The sequence below is a fragment of the Nansenia antarctica genome (genome assembly GCF_963989245.1).
Source record: "Nansenia antarctica genome assembly, chromosome: 11".
NCBI classification, from domain to species: domain Eukaryota; kingdom Metazoa; phylum Chordata; class Actinopteri; order Argentiniformes; family Microstomatidae; genus Nansenia; species Nansenia antarctica.
In genome coordinates, this window is record NC_137681.1 from 19,375,762 (window position 1) to 19,391,133 (window position 15,372).

At 46.2% G+C, this 15,372-nt stretch overlaps 1 protein-coding gene across 1 annotated transcript in view; it reads left to right on the forward strand.

Annotated features, from left to right (window-relative positions):
- Positions 1 to 14,751, forward strand: part of LOC308167961 (integrin alpha-D-like) — a gene marked incomplete at both ends in the record, with an annotated part of 35,246 nt that extends 20,495 nt beyond the window's left edge. The window contains 16 exons of the mRNA XM_080542440.1: positions 646 to 855; positions 2,694 to 2,827; positions 7,308 to 7,410; positions 8,708 to 8,833; positions 9,580 to 9,653; positions 9,816 to 9,957; positions 10,507 to 10,605; positions 10,792 to 10,871; positions 11,935 to 12,021; positions 12,396 to 12,474; positions 12,623 to 12,718; positions 13,081 to 13,164; positions 13,461 to 13,571; positions 13,717 to 13,830; positions 13,914 to 14,024; positions 14,623 to 14,751. Of these exons, the coding sequence (XP_080398566.1) occupies positions 646 to 855; positions 2,694 to 2,827; positions 7,308 to 7,410; positions 8,708 to 8,833; positions 9,580 to 9,653; positions 9,816 to 9,957; positions 10,507 to 10,605; positions 10,792 to 10,871; positions 11,935 to 12,021; positions 12,396 to 12,474; positions 12,623 to 12,718; positions 13,081 to 13,164; positions 13,461 to 13,571; positions 13,717 to 13,830; positions 13,914 to 14,024; positions 14,623 to 14,751 (1,779 nt within the window). The remainder of the gene's footprint in view (positions 1 to 645; positions 856 to 2,693; positions 2,828 to 7,307; positions 7,411 to 8,707; positions 8,834 to 9,579; positions 9,654 to 9,815; positions 9,958 to 10,506; positions 10,606 to 10,791; positions 10,872 to 11,934; positions 12,022 to 12,395; positions 12,475 to 12,622; positions 12,719 to 13,080; positions 13,165 to 13,460; positions 13,572 to 13,716; positions 13,831 to 13,913; positions 14,025 to 14,622) is intronic.
- Between the last annotated feature and the right edge of the window lie 621 nt (positions 14,752 to 15,372).

The following is a 15,372-nucleotide window of genomic DNA, read 5'->3' on the forward strand; positions in this document are numbered from 1 at the left end:
CTCTCAGACGGGTAAGTAGGTGGTCTATGTGAAACAGACAAGTTGTCGCAATTTGACTTGCTCTGACCGAGCCTCGAACTTGTGACCTCTGACTTGCCAACACACGTGACCACCGCCTCCTCAAATACCCGATGTCGACCAGCTACAATCAAAAAGCTGTCAATTGGACAGTGCGGGTGGTTGTGGGTATTTGAACTGGAGGAGTGAGTTTACCATCTCAACTGTGGTGGGTCTGGTGAAAAAGTCAGTAGGGCAAGGTCATTTTTCAGTTTTTAAATGTTGGTACACCTCAAACAGAGAATCAGAGAAAATCGCTCTGAATCAAAACACTTGTTTGCAACCATAGTTACCTAGCAGCTAACAAGAAAACATCGCTATGTGACATCTAACTGCATGTGTAGCAAATCACAACATGCTGATAGAACATCAACATGCTAAAAACACATAAATACACATAATTAAATGATCGCTTTTTTTAAATTCCTTTTTGTATTGTTTACAAGCCATGTATCACTAACCCAGTAGCTTATGAAGTAGGGGGTCTACGTCTTTCCTCTCCCAGACCTTTGACTGCCTGACCTTTGACCGGACCTTTGACTGCCTTTGACTGTCTGACCTTTGACCGGACCTTTGACTGTCCTCCAGGCTGGTGTTGACTGCAGAGGGTTCAGGGATGTCCTGACGGGAGCTCCAGAGGGGCGGGGCCGGTTCGGGACGTCTCTCGCCCCACTGTCAGACCTCAACAGAGATGGGTTCAACGACCTGGCGGTGGGGGCGCCGCTGGAGGATGACGGGCGAGGCAGCATCTACATCTTCCATGGGACGAGAGGAGGAGTCAGCCAAGACTATTCTCAGGTGTGTGTGTGTGTGTGTGTGTGTGTTTGTGTGTGTGTGTGTGTGTGTATGTGCGTATGTGTGCGTGTGTGTGTGTGTGTGTGTTTGTGTGTGTGTGTGTGTGTGTGTGTGTGTGTGTGTGTGTGTGTGTGTGTGTGTGTGTGTGTGCGTGCGTGCGTGCGTGCGTGCGTGTGTGTGTGTGTGTGCGCGTGTGTGTGTGTGTGTGTGTGTTGGAGAAAGGAGGGGATAGAGAGATGAAGGGGATAGTCAAAGTCAGCTTTATTGTCAATCCAATATACAGTATGTACAGACATACAGAGGGCTGAAATTGCGTTTCCCTCTCATCCACGGTGCATAGCAAACAAAAGCAATAAATAACAATATAATACGAATATAATAATATAATAAGATTAAAAAAACATATGTATATATATACAAAAATACTATATAAAAGATTTGTAATGTGCGGTACAATGTACAGGGGTGAAAGACAATATGAACAATGACAATAGTGCAATAGTGGTAATTGGCTCAGTATAATAGAGTAAAGTGGCTAAAGTACAGGTATGCTTGTATGTATGTGTCACACACCCGAAGGTAGTGGCAAATAAGGGAGTCCACACGTGTTTAAATGATACAACTTAAGTTTTATTTAAGTAAATAAGCCAGAATAAACGAAATAACATGTGTATATGAATATGGATAAGAGTCAGTGGTGTATGCCATGAGTGAATGGTTGTAGAATGTATGTTGTATGTGTAGAGGGTGTATGGATGTATGTAATGTAAAACTAAAAGGCCCCAAAACGTGGTACCCTGAGACCTTACCAAAACCCTAACTGAACCCAAGCAAACGAAAGGTAGAGAGAGAGAGCTGAGGACACACCCATACACATCCTCAGCTCCCCAAACCCAGGTGAAACCATTTAGCCTGACGACCTACCCACTCTGCCAAGGCTCCCACAGGAACCCGCAACAGCCAATATGCAGGTAGAGTGGGAGGCGTCACATACCGTATGCATGAAGTGAGATTGTTATTAGTCCGGAGTCAGTGTGGGCAGATTAGGGGGGGGGCGGGGAGAGAGATCAGCTTCCTGACAGTGGGGGCAGAGTAGGGGGCAGTGGGGGCAGAGTAGGTGGGGCGGGAGATAGTTCAGCTTCCTGACAGCCTGGTGGATAAAGCTATCCCTCAGCCTGCTAGTCCTTGCCCGGAGGCTCCTCAGTCTTTTCCCTGACGGCAGGAGACTGAAGAAGCTGTGTGTGGGATGTGTGGTCTCGCCTGCGTGTGTCAAAAATGTCCTGGAGGGAAGGGAGGGGGGCTCCAATGATCTTCTCAGCTGCTCTCACAGTGCGCTGCAGGGACTTTCGGCAGGATGCCGTGCAACCACCGTGCCACACAGTTATGCAGCTGGTCAGGATTCTCTCGATGGTGCCCCGGTAGAAGTAGCGCATGATGATCTCAGTTTGCGGAGGAAGTAGAGGCGTTGCTGAGCTTTCTTGGCCAGTGATGCGGTGTTGGTTTTCCAGGAGAGGTCCTCAGTGATGTGCACACCCAGGAATTTGGTGCTGGAGGATGGATGGAGAGATGGAGAGATGGAGAGACGCTCCATCTGGGAGAAATGGAGGGGATGCAGGGAGGAGGGGGGGATGGAGGGAGGGGATGGAGGGAGGGAGGGAGAGATGGAGAGAGGGAGAGGATGAGGTTGTGGTATTGGTATTGGTCATGCTAGTCATGCAGAGAGACGACTGAAAACACATTCAAACTAAACATGTCTCCTCCCACTGTACTGCACTGTATTGTACTGTACTGAGGTCTTCTTGTCTTCCCTCTCTTCTCTTCCTTCCCTCTCTTCCTGGCAGCGAGTCCCAGGCTCAGAGGTCCAGCTGGGCCTGAGGTTCTTTGGTCTGTCCATCAGTCAGTCATCTGTGGACATGAGCCGCGACACCCTCCCAGACCTGGCTGTGGGCTCTAAGGGCGCGGTTGTCCTGCTACGGTAGGCTCTACTGTGTTAGTTAGGGCTCTACTGGGTTAGGGCTCTACTTGGTTAGGGTTAGGGCTCTACTGGGTTAGTTAGAGCTCTACTGGGTTAGTTGGGGCTCTACTGGGTTAGTTAGGGCTCTACTGGGTTAGTTGGGGCTCTACTGGGTTAGTTAGGGCTCTTCTGGGTTAGTTAGGGCTCTTCTGGGTTAGTTAGGGCTCTACTGGGTTAGTTAGGACTCTACTGGGTGAGTTAGGGCTCTACTGGGTTAGTTAGGGCTCTACTGGGTTAGTTAGAGCTCTACTGGGTTAGTTAGAGCTCTACTGGGTTAGTTAGGGCTCTACTGGGTTAGTTAGAGCTCTACTGGGTTAGTTAGAGCTCTACTGGGTTAGTTAGGAATCTACTGGGTTAGTTAGAGCTCTACTGGGTTAGTTAGAGCTCTACTGGGTTAGTTAGGACTCTACTGGGTTAGTTAGGACTCTACTGGGTTAGTTAGGACTATACTTGGTTAGTTAGAGCTCTACTGGGTTAGTTAGGACTCTACTGGGTTAGTTAGAGCTCTACTGGGTTAGTTAGGACTCTACTGGGTTAGTTAGGACTCTACTGGGTTAGTTAGAGCTCTACTGGGTTAGTTAGAGCTCTACTGGGTTAGTTAGGGCTCTACTGGGTTAGTTAGGACTCTACTGGGTTAGTTAGGACTCTACTGGGTTAGTTAGAGCTCTACTGGGTTAGTTGGGGCTCTACTGGGTTAGTTAGGGCTCTACTGGGGTAGTTAGGACTCTACTGGGTTAGTTAGGGCTCTACTGGGTTAGTTAGGGCTCTACTGGGTTAGTTAGGGCTCTACTGGGTTAGTTAGAGCTCTCTACTGGGTTAGTTAGGACTCTACTGGGTTAGTTAGGGCTCTACTGGGTTAGTTAGGGCTCTACTGGGTTAGTTATGGCTCTTCTGGGTTAGTTAGGACTCTACTGGGTTAGTTAGAGCTCTACTGGGTTAGTTAGGGCTCTACTGGGTTAGTTAGGGCTCTTCTGGGTTAGTTAGAGCTCTACTGGGTTAGTTAGAGCTCTTCTGGGTTAGTTAGGACTCTACTGGGTTAGTTAGGGCTCTACTGGGTTAGTTAGGACTCTACTGGGTTAGTTAGAGCTCTACTGGGTTAGTTAGGGCTGTACTGGGTTAGTTAGGGCTCTTCTGGGTTAGTTAGAGCTCTACTGGGTTAGTTAGAGCTCTACTGGGTTAGTTAGAGCTCTTCTGGGTTAGTTAGGACTCTACTGGGTTAGTTAGGGCTCTTCTGGGTTAGTTAGAGCTCTTCTGGGTTAGTTAGAGCTCTACTGGGTTAGTTAGGGCTCTACTGGGTTAGTTAGAGCTCTACTGGGTTAGTTAGAGCTCTACTGGGTCAGGGCTCTACTGGGTTAGTTAGAGCTCTACTGGGTTAGTTAGAGCTCTACTGGGTTAGTTAGGACTCTACTGGGTTAGTTAGAGCTCTACTGGGTTAGTTAGAACTCTACTGGGTTAGTTAGAGCTCTACTGGGTTAGTTAGGACTCTACTGGGTTAGTTAGAGCTCTACTGGGTTAGTTAGGACTCTACTGGGTTAGTCAGAGCTCTACTGGGTTAGTTAGGGCTCTACTGGGTTAGTCAGAGCTCTACTGGGTTAGTTAGGACTCTACTGGGTTAGTTAGAGCTCTACTGGGTCAGAGCTCTACTGGGTTAGTTAGAGCTCTACTGGGTTAGTTAGGGCTCTACTGGGTCAGGGCTCTACTGGGTGCTACTGGGTTAGTTAGAGCTCTACTGGGTTAGTTAGGACTCTACTGGGTTAGTTAGGACTCTACTGGGTTAGTTAGGGCTCTACTGGGTTAGTTAGGGCTCTACTGGGTTAGTTAGGGCTCTACTGGGTCAGGGCTCTACTGGGTTAGTTAGGGCTCTACTGGGTTAGTTAGAGCTCTACTGGGTTAGTTAGGGCTCTACTGGGTTAGTTAGGACTCTACTGGGTTAGTTAGGACTCTACTGGGTTAGTTAGGGCTCTACTGGGTTAGTTAGGGCTCTACTGGGTTAGTTGGGGCTCTACTGGGTCAGGGCTCTACTGGGTTACGGTTAGGGCTCTAAGGTAGACTCCAAGCCCCAATCCCATTTCACCCCTTGCCCCTTGTTTGATTGATTGATGGCGTGAAACATATAAGTTGTGAACGAATCACGAGCGTCCATGCTTTTCTCTGATACTACTGATGACGTATCAGGGTTTTGAAGGGTTGTCTCATTTCATAGGGGATAAGATTTCAGCCACTACCCCTCCTTGTTCCGGGGGGGAAGGTGAATAGCGAGTGGCACTCAAGGTAGGCTCTAAGGCTCTAAGGTAGACTCTAAGGCTCTAAGGTAGACTCTAAGGTAGACTCTAAGGTAGACTCTAAGACCCTAAGGTAGACTCTAAGGTAGACTCTAAGGTAGACTCTAAGACTCTAAGGTAGACTCTAAGGCTCTAAGGTAGACTATAAGGCTCTAAGGTAGACTCTAAGACTCTAAGGTAGACTCTAAGGCTCTAAGGTAGACTCTAAGACTCTAAGGTAGACTCTAAGACTCTAAGGTAGACTCTAAGGCTCTAAGGCTCTAAGGCTCTAAGGTAGACTCTAAGGTAGACTCTAAGGTAGACTCTAAGACTCTAAGGTAGACTCTAAGGCTCTAAGGTAGACTCTAAGGCTCTAAGGTAGACTCTAAGACTCTAAGGTAGACTCTAAGGTAGACTCTAAGACTCTACGGTAGACTCTAAGGCTCTACGGTAGACTCTAAGACTCTAAGGTAGACTCTAAGGTAGACTCTAAGGTAGACTCTAAGGCTCTAAGGTAGACTCTAAGGCTCTAAGGTAGACTCTAAGACTCTAAGGTAGACTCTAAGGTAGACTCTAAGGCTCTAAGGTAGACTCTAAGGCTCTATGGTAGACTCTAAGGCTCTAAGGTAGACTCTAAGACTCTAAGGTAGACTCTAAGGCTCTAAGGTAGACTCTAAGGTAGACTCTAAGACTCTAAGGTAGACTCTAAGGTAGACTCTAAGGCTCTAAGGTAGACTCTAAGGCTCTAAGGTAGACTCTAAGACTCTAAGGTAGACTCTAAGGTAGACTCTAAGGCTCTATGGTAGACTCTAAGGTAGACTCTAAGACTCTAAGGTAGACTCTAAGGTAGACTCTAAGACTCTAAGGTAGACTCTAAGGGCCGGTTTCACAGACAAGGCTTAAGCCTAGTCCTGGACTAAATCACACTTTCAATGTAAAATCTCCATTGAAGATGCTTTTTAGTCCAGGATTAGGCTTAAGCCTTGTCTGTGAAACCGGCCCTAAGACTCTAAGGTAGACTCTAAGGTAGACTCTAAGGCTCTAAGGTAGACTCTAAGACTCTAAGGTAGACTCTAAGGCTCTAAGGTAGACTCTAAGACTCTAAGGTAGACTCTAAGGCTCTAAGGTAGACTCTAAGACTCTAAGGTAGACTCCAAGGCTCTAAGGTAGACTCTAAGGTAGACTCTAAGGCTCTAAGGTAGACTCTAAGACTCCAAGGTAGACTCTAAGGCTCTATGGTAGACTCTAAGGTAGACTCTAAGGCTCTAAGGTAGACTATAAGGCTCTAAGGTAGACTCTAAGACTCTAAGGTAGACTCTAAGGCTCTAAGGTAGACTCTAAGACTCTAAGGTAGACTCTAAGGCTCTAAGGTAGACTCTAAGACTCTAAGGTAGACTCTAAGGTAGACTCTAAGGCTCTAAGGTAGACTCTAAGACTCCAAGGTAGACTCTAAGGCTCTATGGTAGACTCTAAGGTAGACTCTAAGGCTCTAAGGTAGACTCTAAGGCTCTAAGGTAGACTCTAAGACTCTACGGTAGACTCTAAGGCTCTAAGGTAGACTCTAAGGTAGACTCTAAGACTCTAAGGTAGACTCTAAGACTCTAAGGCTCTAAGGTAGACTCTAAGACTCTAAGGTAGACTCTAAGGTAGACTCTAAGACTCTAAGGTAGACTCTAAGGTAGACTCTAAGGCTCTAAGGTAGACTCTAAGGCTCTAAGGTAGACTCTAAGGTAGACTCTAAGACTCTAAGGTAGACTCTAAGGTAGACTCTAAGGTAGACTCTAAGACTCTAAGGTAGACTCTAAGGTAGACTCTAAGACTCTAAGGTAGACTCTAAGACTCTAAGGTAGACTCTAAGGCTCTAAGGTAGACTCTAAGGCTCTAAGGTAGACTCTAAGGTAGACTCTAAGGCTCTAAGGTAGACTCTAAGGCTCTAAGGTAGACTCTAAGACTCTAAGGTAGACTCTAAGGTAGACTCTAAGGCTCTAAGGTAGACTCTAAGGCTCTAAGGTAGACTCTAAGATAGACTCTAAGGCTCTAAGGTAGACTCTAAGGCTCTAAGGTAGACTCTAAGACTCTAAGGTAGACTCTAAGGTAGACTCTAAGGTAGACTCTAAGGCTCTAAGGTAGACTCTAAGGCTCTAAGGTAGACTCTAAGGTAGCAGCCTTTGATGTTCCAGGTCCAGACCCATAGTGATGGTGGAGGCTCTGGTGACCTACAGCCCCACCAAGACCCCCAGTGACAACGCTGACTGTGACACGCCTCTGAGGAACACGGCAATGGTCTGTTTCACCATGACCAGCAACCCTACAAGGATCACAGGTGACCCCGGACCCTGACCCCTCCATGTTGTACTTTCTGTGTGGTGTAGAGGAAAGAGTCAGAGAACATTGGCCTGGATGGAGCAGTAATGAGGAATGGTATAAATCTTCCTTCTTCTAGCTAGACTGCCAATGGCCCCTGGCCTGAATATAGATTACTTTGTCCTGCTGTGACAGGTGGACAGATGATTCACTTAGTCAAATGTATTTCTTTGTTGTTGCTTTGGACAAAGGCGTCTGCTAAATGACAAAAATGTAAAATGTAAAAATGATCAACCATCACAAATATTTTATATGCCTAGGAACCAGTCCATGCATCACAATGAGACCGTCCTCCGATTTCTACATTCACCAGCCTCCCCTTGTCTTAATATTCAACGCCATCTGTTGGGTCTCTTATGTTTCAGCTCAAGCAAGCATCAATTATACTTTAAAGCTGGACTCTGATCGCCAAGCCCCAAAATTCAGAGCTTTCTTCAGAAAAGAAGAACGTGAAAATACGGCGGCTGTCACGATCACAAACAGGAGGTCCTGCAGCCCTCATGTCTTCTTCATTGAGGTATGTCTGACAACTGCTCCTCCACCACATGTTATTGCAATGTTGTTACTGTGATAATTACAGGGTTATGATGACACTGGTATGACAGTAACTTAAAGAATTGTAGATAGTAACTTAATGAATGACAGATCCGAAGATGTCTCCCATTTACGCCTTTAGTGCATCCTATGCATAGGTGGTGTGTGTATAAGTGTGTTGTGTAGTAGTGTGTTGTAGTGTGTTGTAGTAGTGTGTAGTACTATGTAGTACTGTGTTGTAGTGTGTTGTGTGTATGTAGTGGTGTGTTATGTGTTGTAGTGCGTAGTAGTGTGTAGTAGTGTGTTGTGGTAGTGTGTTGTAGTTTTTAGTACTGTGTAGTTGTGTGTAGTAGTGTGTAGTGTGTAGTAGTGTGTAGTAGTGCGTAGTAGTAGTGTATAGTAGTGTGTAGTAGTGTGTAATAGTGTGTAGTAGTGTGTAGCAGTGTGTTTAAGTGATGATGTGTGTGTTGTAGTGTGAAGTAGTGTGTTTACGTGATGAGTTGTGTGTTGTAGTGTGTAGTAGTGTGTTTAAGTGATGATTTGTGTGTTGTAGTGTGTAGTAGTGTGTTTAAGTGATGATGTGTGTGTTGTAGTGTGTAGTAGTGTGTTTAAGTGATGATGTGTGTGTTGTAGTGTGTAGTAGTGTGTTTAAGTGATGATGTGTGACGCTCCCTGTCCTCAGGCTTGTCCAGAGGATGTCGTCACCCCGCTGAAGAACCAGCTGAGGTTCCTGTTTGAAGGGATCCCGTCTCCTAGCAACCTCCGGCCCAGTCTTTCCCCACAGGCCCAGACCACCACCTACCACCCTGTACGCTCCTCCTAACCCTACACTCAGCGCTCTCCATGGTTCTTCTGATGCACCCTTCTGATGCACTATTTTAAAGGGGAATTTGACTCTGTAATCCAGTGGATATGTTGTTTTTATTATTAAATAGTCGAACATTTACAAAAAAAACTTGTTTTATACCGACCTCTGAGTCAAGGTATCTGGCTTTGAAAGCCCTGATCAGTCCTGATGTTCCAAATCGCCCATTTGATTCATTCCTACAACTCCCAAGATTCCCCTTTCTCTCTCCCACGCCAGGTCCTTCTTTTGAACAGTGCTAGAGCTAGCACCTGCTGCTCTCTGGGAATCACTGGCAGAGTTGAGCAGGTCAGAGTAGAGCAGGTCAGAGTAGAGCAGGTCAGAGTAGAGCAGGTCAGAGTAGAGCAGGTCAGAGTAGAGCAGGTCAGAGTAGAGCAGAGTCAAAAACAAAAACAAACTCTCGTCTGACGTATGTGTTTTAGGAGGTAAACACAGACTGGCGTTTATATAGCTATGATGCAGCTGCATGTGAAATGATGAACGAATGATAAGTTGGAGACGGTGGTTATGGTTTGACCAGAAACACACATGAACATGGATTTTGGGTAAACTTCCCCTATAATGTTTAACCATGGGTAGTGTCAAAATTGGCGTGACACCCCAGAAGTATTTTTGTGGTGGGGTTTATGTTGTCATGGAGACCTGCTTAGTTCAGCTGCACAGCGTCAACGTCTGTCCTTGTCCCACAGTTGGACTTTAAGATCAACTGTGGAGAGGATAAGAAATGCACCGACAACCTCAAAGTGGATTTCAATTTCACTGGGTAAGATCACAGCAACATTACAAAACATTTATCACAGTAATTGCAATGAAGACATCACCACTCTATTTCTCTGTCTCTCCCTTTTATCTCCTCCCTCTCTCTCTCTCTCTCCCCCTCTCTCTCTCTCTCCCTCCCTCCCATCCTCGCTCTCTCCTGTCTCAGATCGTCAGAGGTGCGTGTGGGCATAGATGAGGTGTTGAATCTGACGGTGTCAGTGGTGAGCAGAGGGGAGAACTCCTACAACAGCCGCGTCATTCTGACCTACCCCGCCGGACTGTCCTTCAGAAGGCTGAGAATACTCCAGGTACACCTCCATACACCTCCATACACCTCCATACACCTCCATACACCCCCATATACATCCATACACCTCCATACACCCCCATATACATCCATACACCTCCATACACCTCCATACACCCCCATATACCTCTATACACCTCCATACACCTCTACACACCCCCATATACATCCATACACCTCCATACACCTCCATACCCCTCCATACACCTCCATATACATCCAAACACCTCCATACACCTCCATACACCTCCATACACCCCCATATACATCCATACACCTCCATACACCTCCATACACCTCCATACACCTCCATACACCCCCATATACATCCATACACCTCCATACACCTCCATATACCTCCATATACATCCATACACCTCCATACACCTCCATATACCTCCATATACCTCCATATACATACATATACATCCATACACCTCCATACACCTCCATATACCTCCATATACCTCCATATACATACATATACATCCATACACCCCCATATACCTCCAACTACAGTTTTAAGAGTGTCGATACTTAAACCCTGCAGGGACGAGTGGAGTGCAACTCTCTGGATAGTGAGGATGGCCTGATGCGGGGGAGGAGTGACTGCACCATCAACAAGCCCATCTTTAAGAGCAACGCTGAGGTAAACAACAACAGCAACATTCTCTCATCAATAACACATCCCACAACACTTACTGAGGTAACTACACATGTAATAACTACGAGCGGGCAACACTGTATTAACCCTAACCCTAACCCTAGAGAGGTAATGAAGCCTTAACCCTAACACTAGAGTGGTAATGAAGCAGCGTCTTGTGTTCTGTCTCAGGCTCTGTTCATCATCTCCTATGGCATCAGCCAGGACACGGAGCTGGACCGCCTGGTGTCCTTCACCGCCAACGCCACCAGGTGCAGACAGCTGCTACTGCTGGGACACAGGGCTGGGGTATAGGGCTGGGGTATAGGTATGGGGTATAGGTATGGGGTATAGGGCTGGGGTATAGGGCTGGGGTATAGGTATGGGGTATAGGGCTGGGGTATAGGTATGGGGTATAGGGCTGGGGTATAGGGCTGGGGTATAGGGCTGGGGTATAGGGCTGGGGTATAGGTGTGGGGTATAGGGATGGGGTATAGGGCTGGGGTATAGGGCTGGGGTATAGGTATGGGGTATAGGTATGGTGAATAGGGCTGGGGTATAGGGCTGGGGTATAGGGCTGGGGTATAGGGATGGGGTATAGGTATGGTGAATAGGGCTGGGGTATAGGTATGGGGTATAGGTATGGTGAATAGGGCTGGGGTATAGGTATGGGGTATAGGGCTGGGGTATAGGGATGGGGCTGGGGTATAGGGGTGGGGCTGGGGTATAGGTATGGGGTATAGGGCTGGGGTATAGGTATGGGGTATAGGTATGGTGAATAGGGCTGGGGTATAGGTATGGGGTATAGGGCTGGGGTATAGGGCTGGGGTATAGGTATGGGGTATATGGATGGGGTATAGGTATGGGGTATATGGATGGGGTATAGGGCTGGGGTATAGGGCTGGGATGTGTTATAGATGTGTTATAGTGACATAGGGCTAGGATGTGATATAGATGTGTTATAGTGGTAGCCTGGGGTCGTCCAGTGGTCTAGCACCATGGTCTACAGTGCACACATATGCCCATGTCGGCATGGGTTCGAATCCGGCCCATTCCCTGCTGACATGCCCTCTCTCCTTTCTTCTTCTTACTTTCCTGTCTGTCTTCACCATATCTGTGTGGGACTGCCCCACTCAGAAGAAATAACCTAAAAATAGATGTTATAGTGACATATAGCTATGATGTGTTATAGATGTCTTATAGATGTTATAGTGACATATAGCTATGATGTGTTATAGATGGTAGTGTCACATACAGCTATGATGTATTATAGATGTGTTATAGTGATATGTATTCTTCTCTATAATAACCCTGTCTCTCTCTCGTCCGATTCAGTGGAAACACAGAAGCCTCTCCAAACAGTGAACCTTTCAAAGTGAAGGAGATCGGTGTGAAATACAGCATTTATGTGTTGATTTCAAGGTTTGTGCCATTTCTATATTACAGTGTGTGTCTATTTAGAAACAAATACATGATTGATAATACCTCTGATTGATAATATATCTGATTGATAATATCTCTGATTGATCATATATATGATTGATAATATCTCTCATTGATAATATCTCTGATTGATAATATCTCTGATTGATAATACCTCTGATTGATAATATCTCTGATTGATCTCTGATTGATAATATCTCTGATTGATAATATCTCTCATTGATAATATCTGATTGATCATGTCTGATTGATAATATCTGATTGATCATGTCTGATTGATAAGATCTCTGACTGTTGTCTCCTCTCATTCAGGATATTAACGTGTTTTGTTGTTTGTCATGTTTCGTCTCCAGATCAGAAGATTCCACCCACTACACCAACTTCACCGCTGGGAACAACTTCCTGCAGAAGCCTGTGACTCAGTCTTTTGTGGTAAGGATGATGTTCAGGTGTCTTCTGTGGTAAGGATGATGTTCAGGTGTCTTCTGTGGTAAGGATGATGTTCAGGTGTCTTCTGTGGTAAGGATGATGTATTTCAGCGTCCGTGTGATAAAGACTCAAATAAATTCCTCTCTCTCAGGTGGTGAACTACAGGAAGGACTTTAATCTCACTGTGATCATCAACGTTCCCATGATGCTCGGTGACAAAGCCATCTGGGTGGATCCTGACTTACAGGTGAGATTCTCTCTCTCTCCTGTCTCCATCTCTCCCTCCCTGTCTCCTTCTCTCTCTCCATCTCCCTGTCTTCCTCTCTCTCTCTCTCTCCCTGTCTCCTTCTCTCTCTCTTTCTCCCTCTCTCTCTCTCTCCCTGTCTCCTTCTCTCTCTCCCTCCGTCTCCCTCTCTCTCTCCCCCTGTCTCCCTCTCCCTGTATATTTCTCTCCTTCTCTCTCGCTCTCTCTCATAGCTCGTATCTGTATGAACCTGCTGTTTTAAAATGCTTTATCTGGGAAGACACATTTCATGCAAAATTGACAAAGAAACTGTTATCCACTTGAACCACTGTCTGAGGTGATGTCGATGACGTTGTGTGTGTCAGGTTCCAGGGTGTGACAGAGAGACAGCCCTGCAGGACCCCCGTGTGATGAAGCCCGTGGAGCAGCTGAAGACCACTCCTGTCCTGGTGAATATGACCTGCCTACCAGTGGTCTGGTACCAGTACCATGGCCTTGGGTGATCCAGTGGTCTAGTACCAGTACCATGGCCTGGGGTGGTCCAGTGGTCTGGTACCATGGCCTGGGGTGGTCCAATGGTACCAGTTCCATGGCCTGGGGTGGTCATGTGACTTTATAAAAGAAATAAAAAATAAAAATATATTGCTGACAATGGCTTTTAGCTTCCAGGAAGTTGATTTATTGGCAGCTACAGCCGTTATAAAAACCAACCCCCCCACCCCCCCCTCCCCTCTCCCGCCCCCAGGACTGCTCGGTGGCCAGGTGTGCGGTGTTCAGGTGCAAGGTGTTCACAAGAAAGAATGATCGCCACCTCTTCAACATCTCTGGCGACATGAGCTCTGGCTGGATAGAACAGGTATTGTTGGTGTGGTTGGAGTGCAAAACGCCAAGGCAATGGCAGGAGACACACGTTACAAACACATTTCTCTCTCTCCACCACCTCTCTCTCTCTCTCTCTCTTCCCCTCTCTCTCTCTCCCTCCCTCTCTCCCCCTCCCTCAGATCGGTCTCCTGTCTGCCAAGTTCACCCTGGTCAGCAGTGCCAGTATCGACTACGACCGAGACCAGTACATCTACTTCTCGTCTGACTCCAGGAACACCCAGCCGCTCCAGAAGGTCTGTTACCACGTCTTCACAGCCCCCAGTCACATGAAGATGAGATAGGTGGTGTTTGAGATAGGTTGTGCTTGCCCCCTCAGATTGAGACGGTGGTGGAGGTGTACTCTGAGGTGAACTTCACCAAGGAGATCATCGGAGCCGTGGTGGGAGGACTGCTGCTGCTGGCTCTGATCACCGCTGGGCTCTACAAGGTAACACTCACCTCCTCTACCAAGTAACACTCACCTCCTCTACCAGGTAACACTCACCTCCTCTACCAGGTAACACTCACCTCCTCTACCAGGTAACACTCACCTCCTCTACCAGGTAACACTCACCTCCTCTACCAGGTAACACTCACCTCCTCCAGGTAACACTCACCTCCTCCAGGTAACACTCACCTCCTCTACCAGGTAACACTCACCTCCTCTACCAGGTAACACTCACCTCCTCTACCAGGTAACACTCACCTCCTCCAGGTAACACTCACCACCTCAGGAACACCTGAGGACATCGTGCAGCTCAGTATACTGTCTAAAGTGAAGAGCATTCAGTGTTCAGTAGATGTACCAGACATGTATCCATCCACGTCAGTCTCATTGGGATCACATCTGCTTTGCATTGAGCTGCTTCAAGATTGACATGTGACATGTAACTGTTATTATTATTGTTTTATTTTTTTGGAAGACAGATATTCCAATCTACAGTTGCATGTTATTATTATTATTTAATTTTTTGGGAAGACAGATATTCCAATCAACAGTTGCATGTTGTGACATCCTGGTCTCTCCACCTCTCTCTGTCTCCCAGGCGGGGTTCTTCAAGAGCCAGTACAGCCGGATGTTGCAGGATGCGGGGGCGGGAGCGGGAGAGGGAGAGGGACCAGGAGAGGGACCAGAAGAGGGACCAGGGGGCAACACCCCCACACAAATAGATTAATCTAAAAAATCAAACGGCTCAACGGTACAGCAGTACATCGGTTGGACATTAACGACAGATGAGGTGGAGGCGGAGCCAGCAGTATGACAGCTTACCAACAAGTCACATGACTGATCCTGAATCTGCACCAGGAAGTGGAACATTTGTGTATTTAATGATCAGTTATGGTCGACAGCTTATTTTTCTCAGCTGAATTTATTCTGCACATTGGGATAAGCAGATTGCTTTTATATAATATTGTCTTATAAAGATATTTTATGAATTGATTTTTAAACCATTCCAGTAATTGTGTAGTACAATTGTGCTACAGTACATTCAAAAGTTGTAATTCTATTATTTACTGTAAAATTATATTTTTGAGGATATGAGGATATTTGAGGATATCTTGAGGATAATATTTCATGCATTTATTGTGCATTTCTATCAGTAGATTTAGTGGCTTGCTAGATAGCAGGGTTGCATGCTATATTGAAATTAAACATGAATAGGGGATGAATTTCCAATGTGAAAATACAAACTAGCTTTTATATTAAAATGTGTTAATTTGAAGTGTATGCACAGAAAAAGAAATAAACTGTACAAAAAAGCCATACAAGTTCTATTTATGAAGTAAATGAAGTA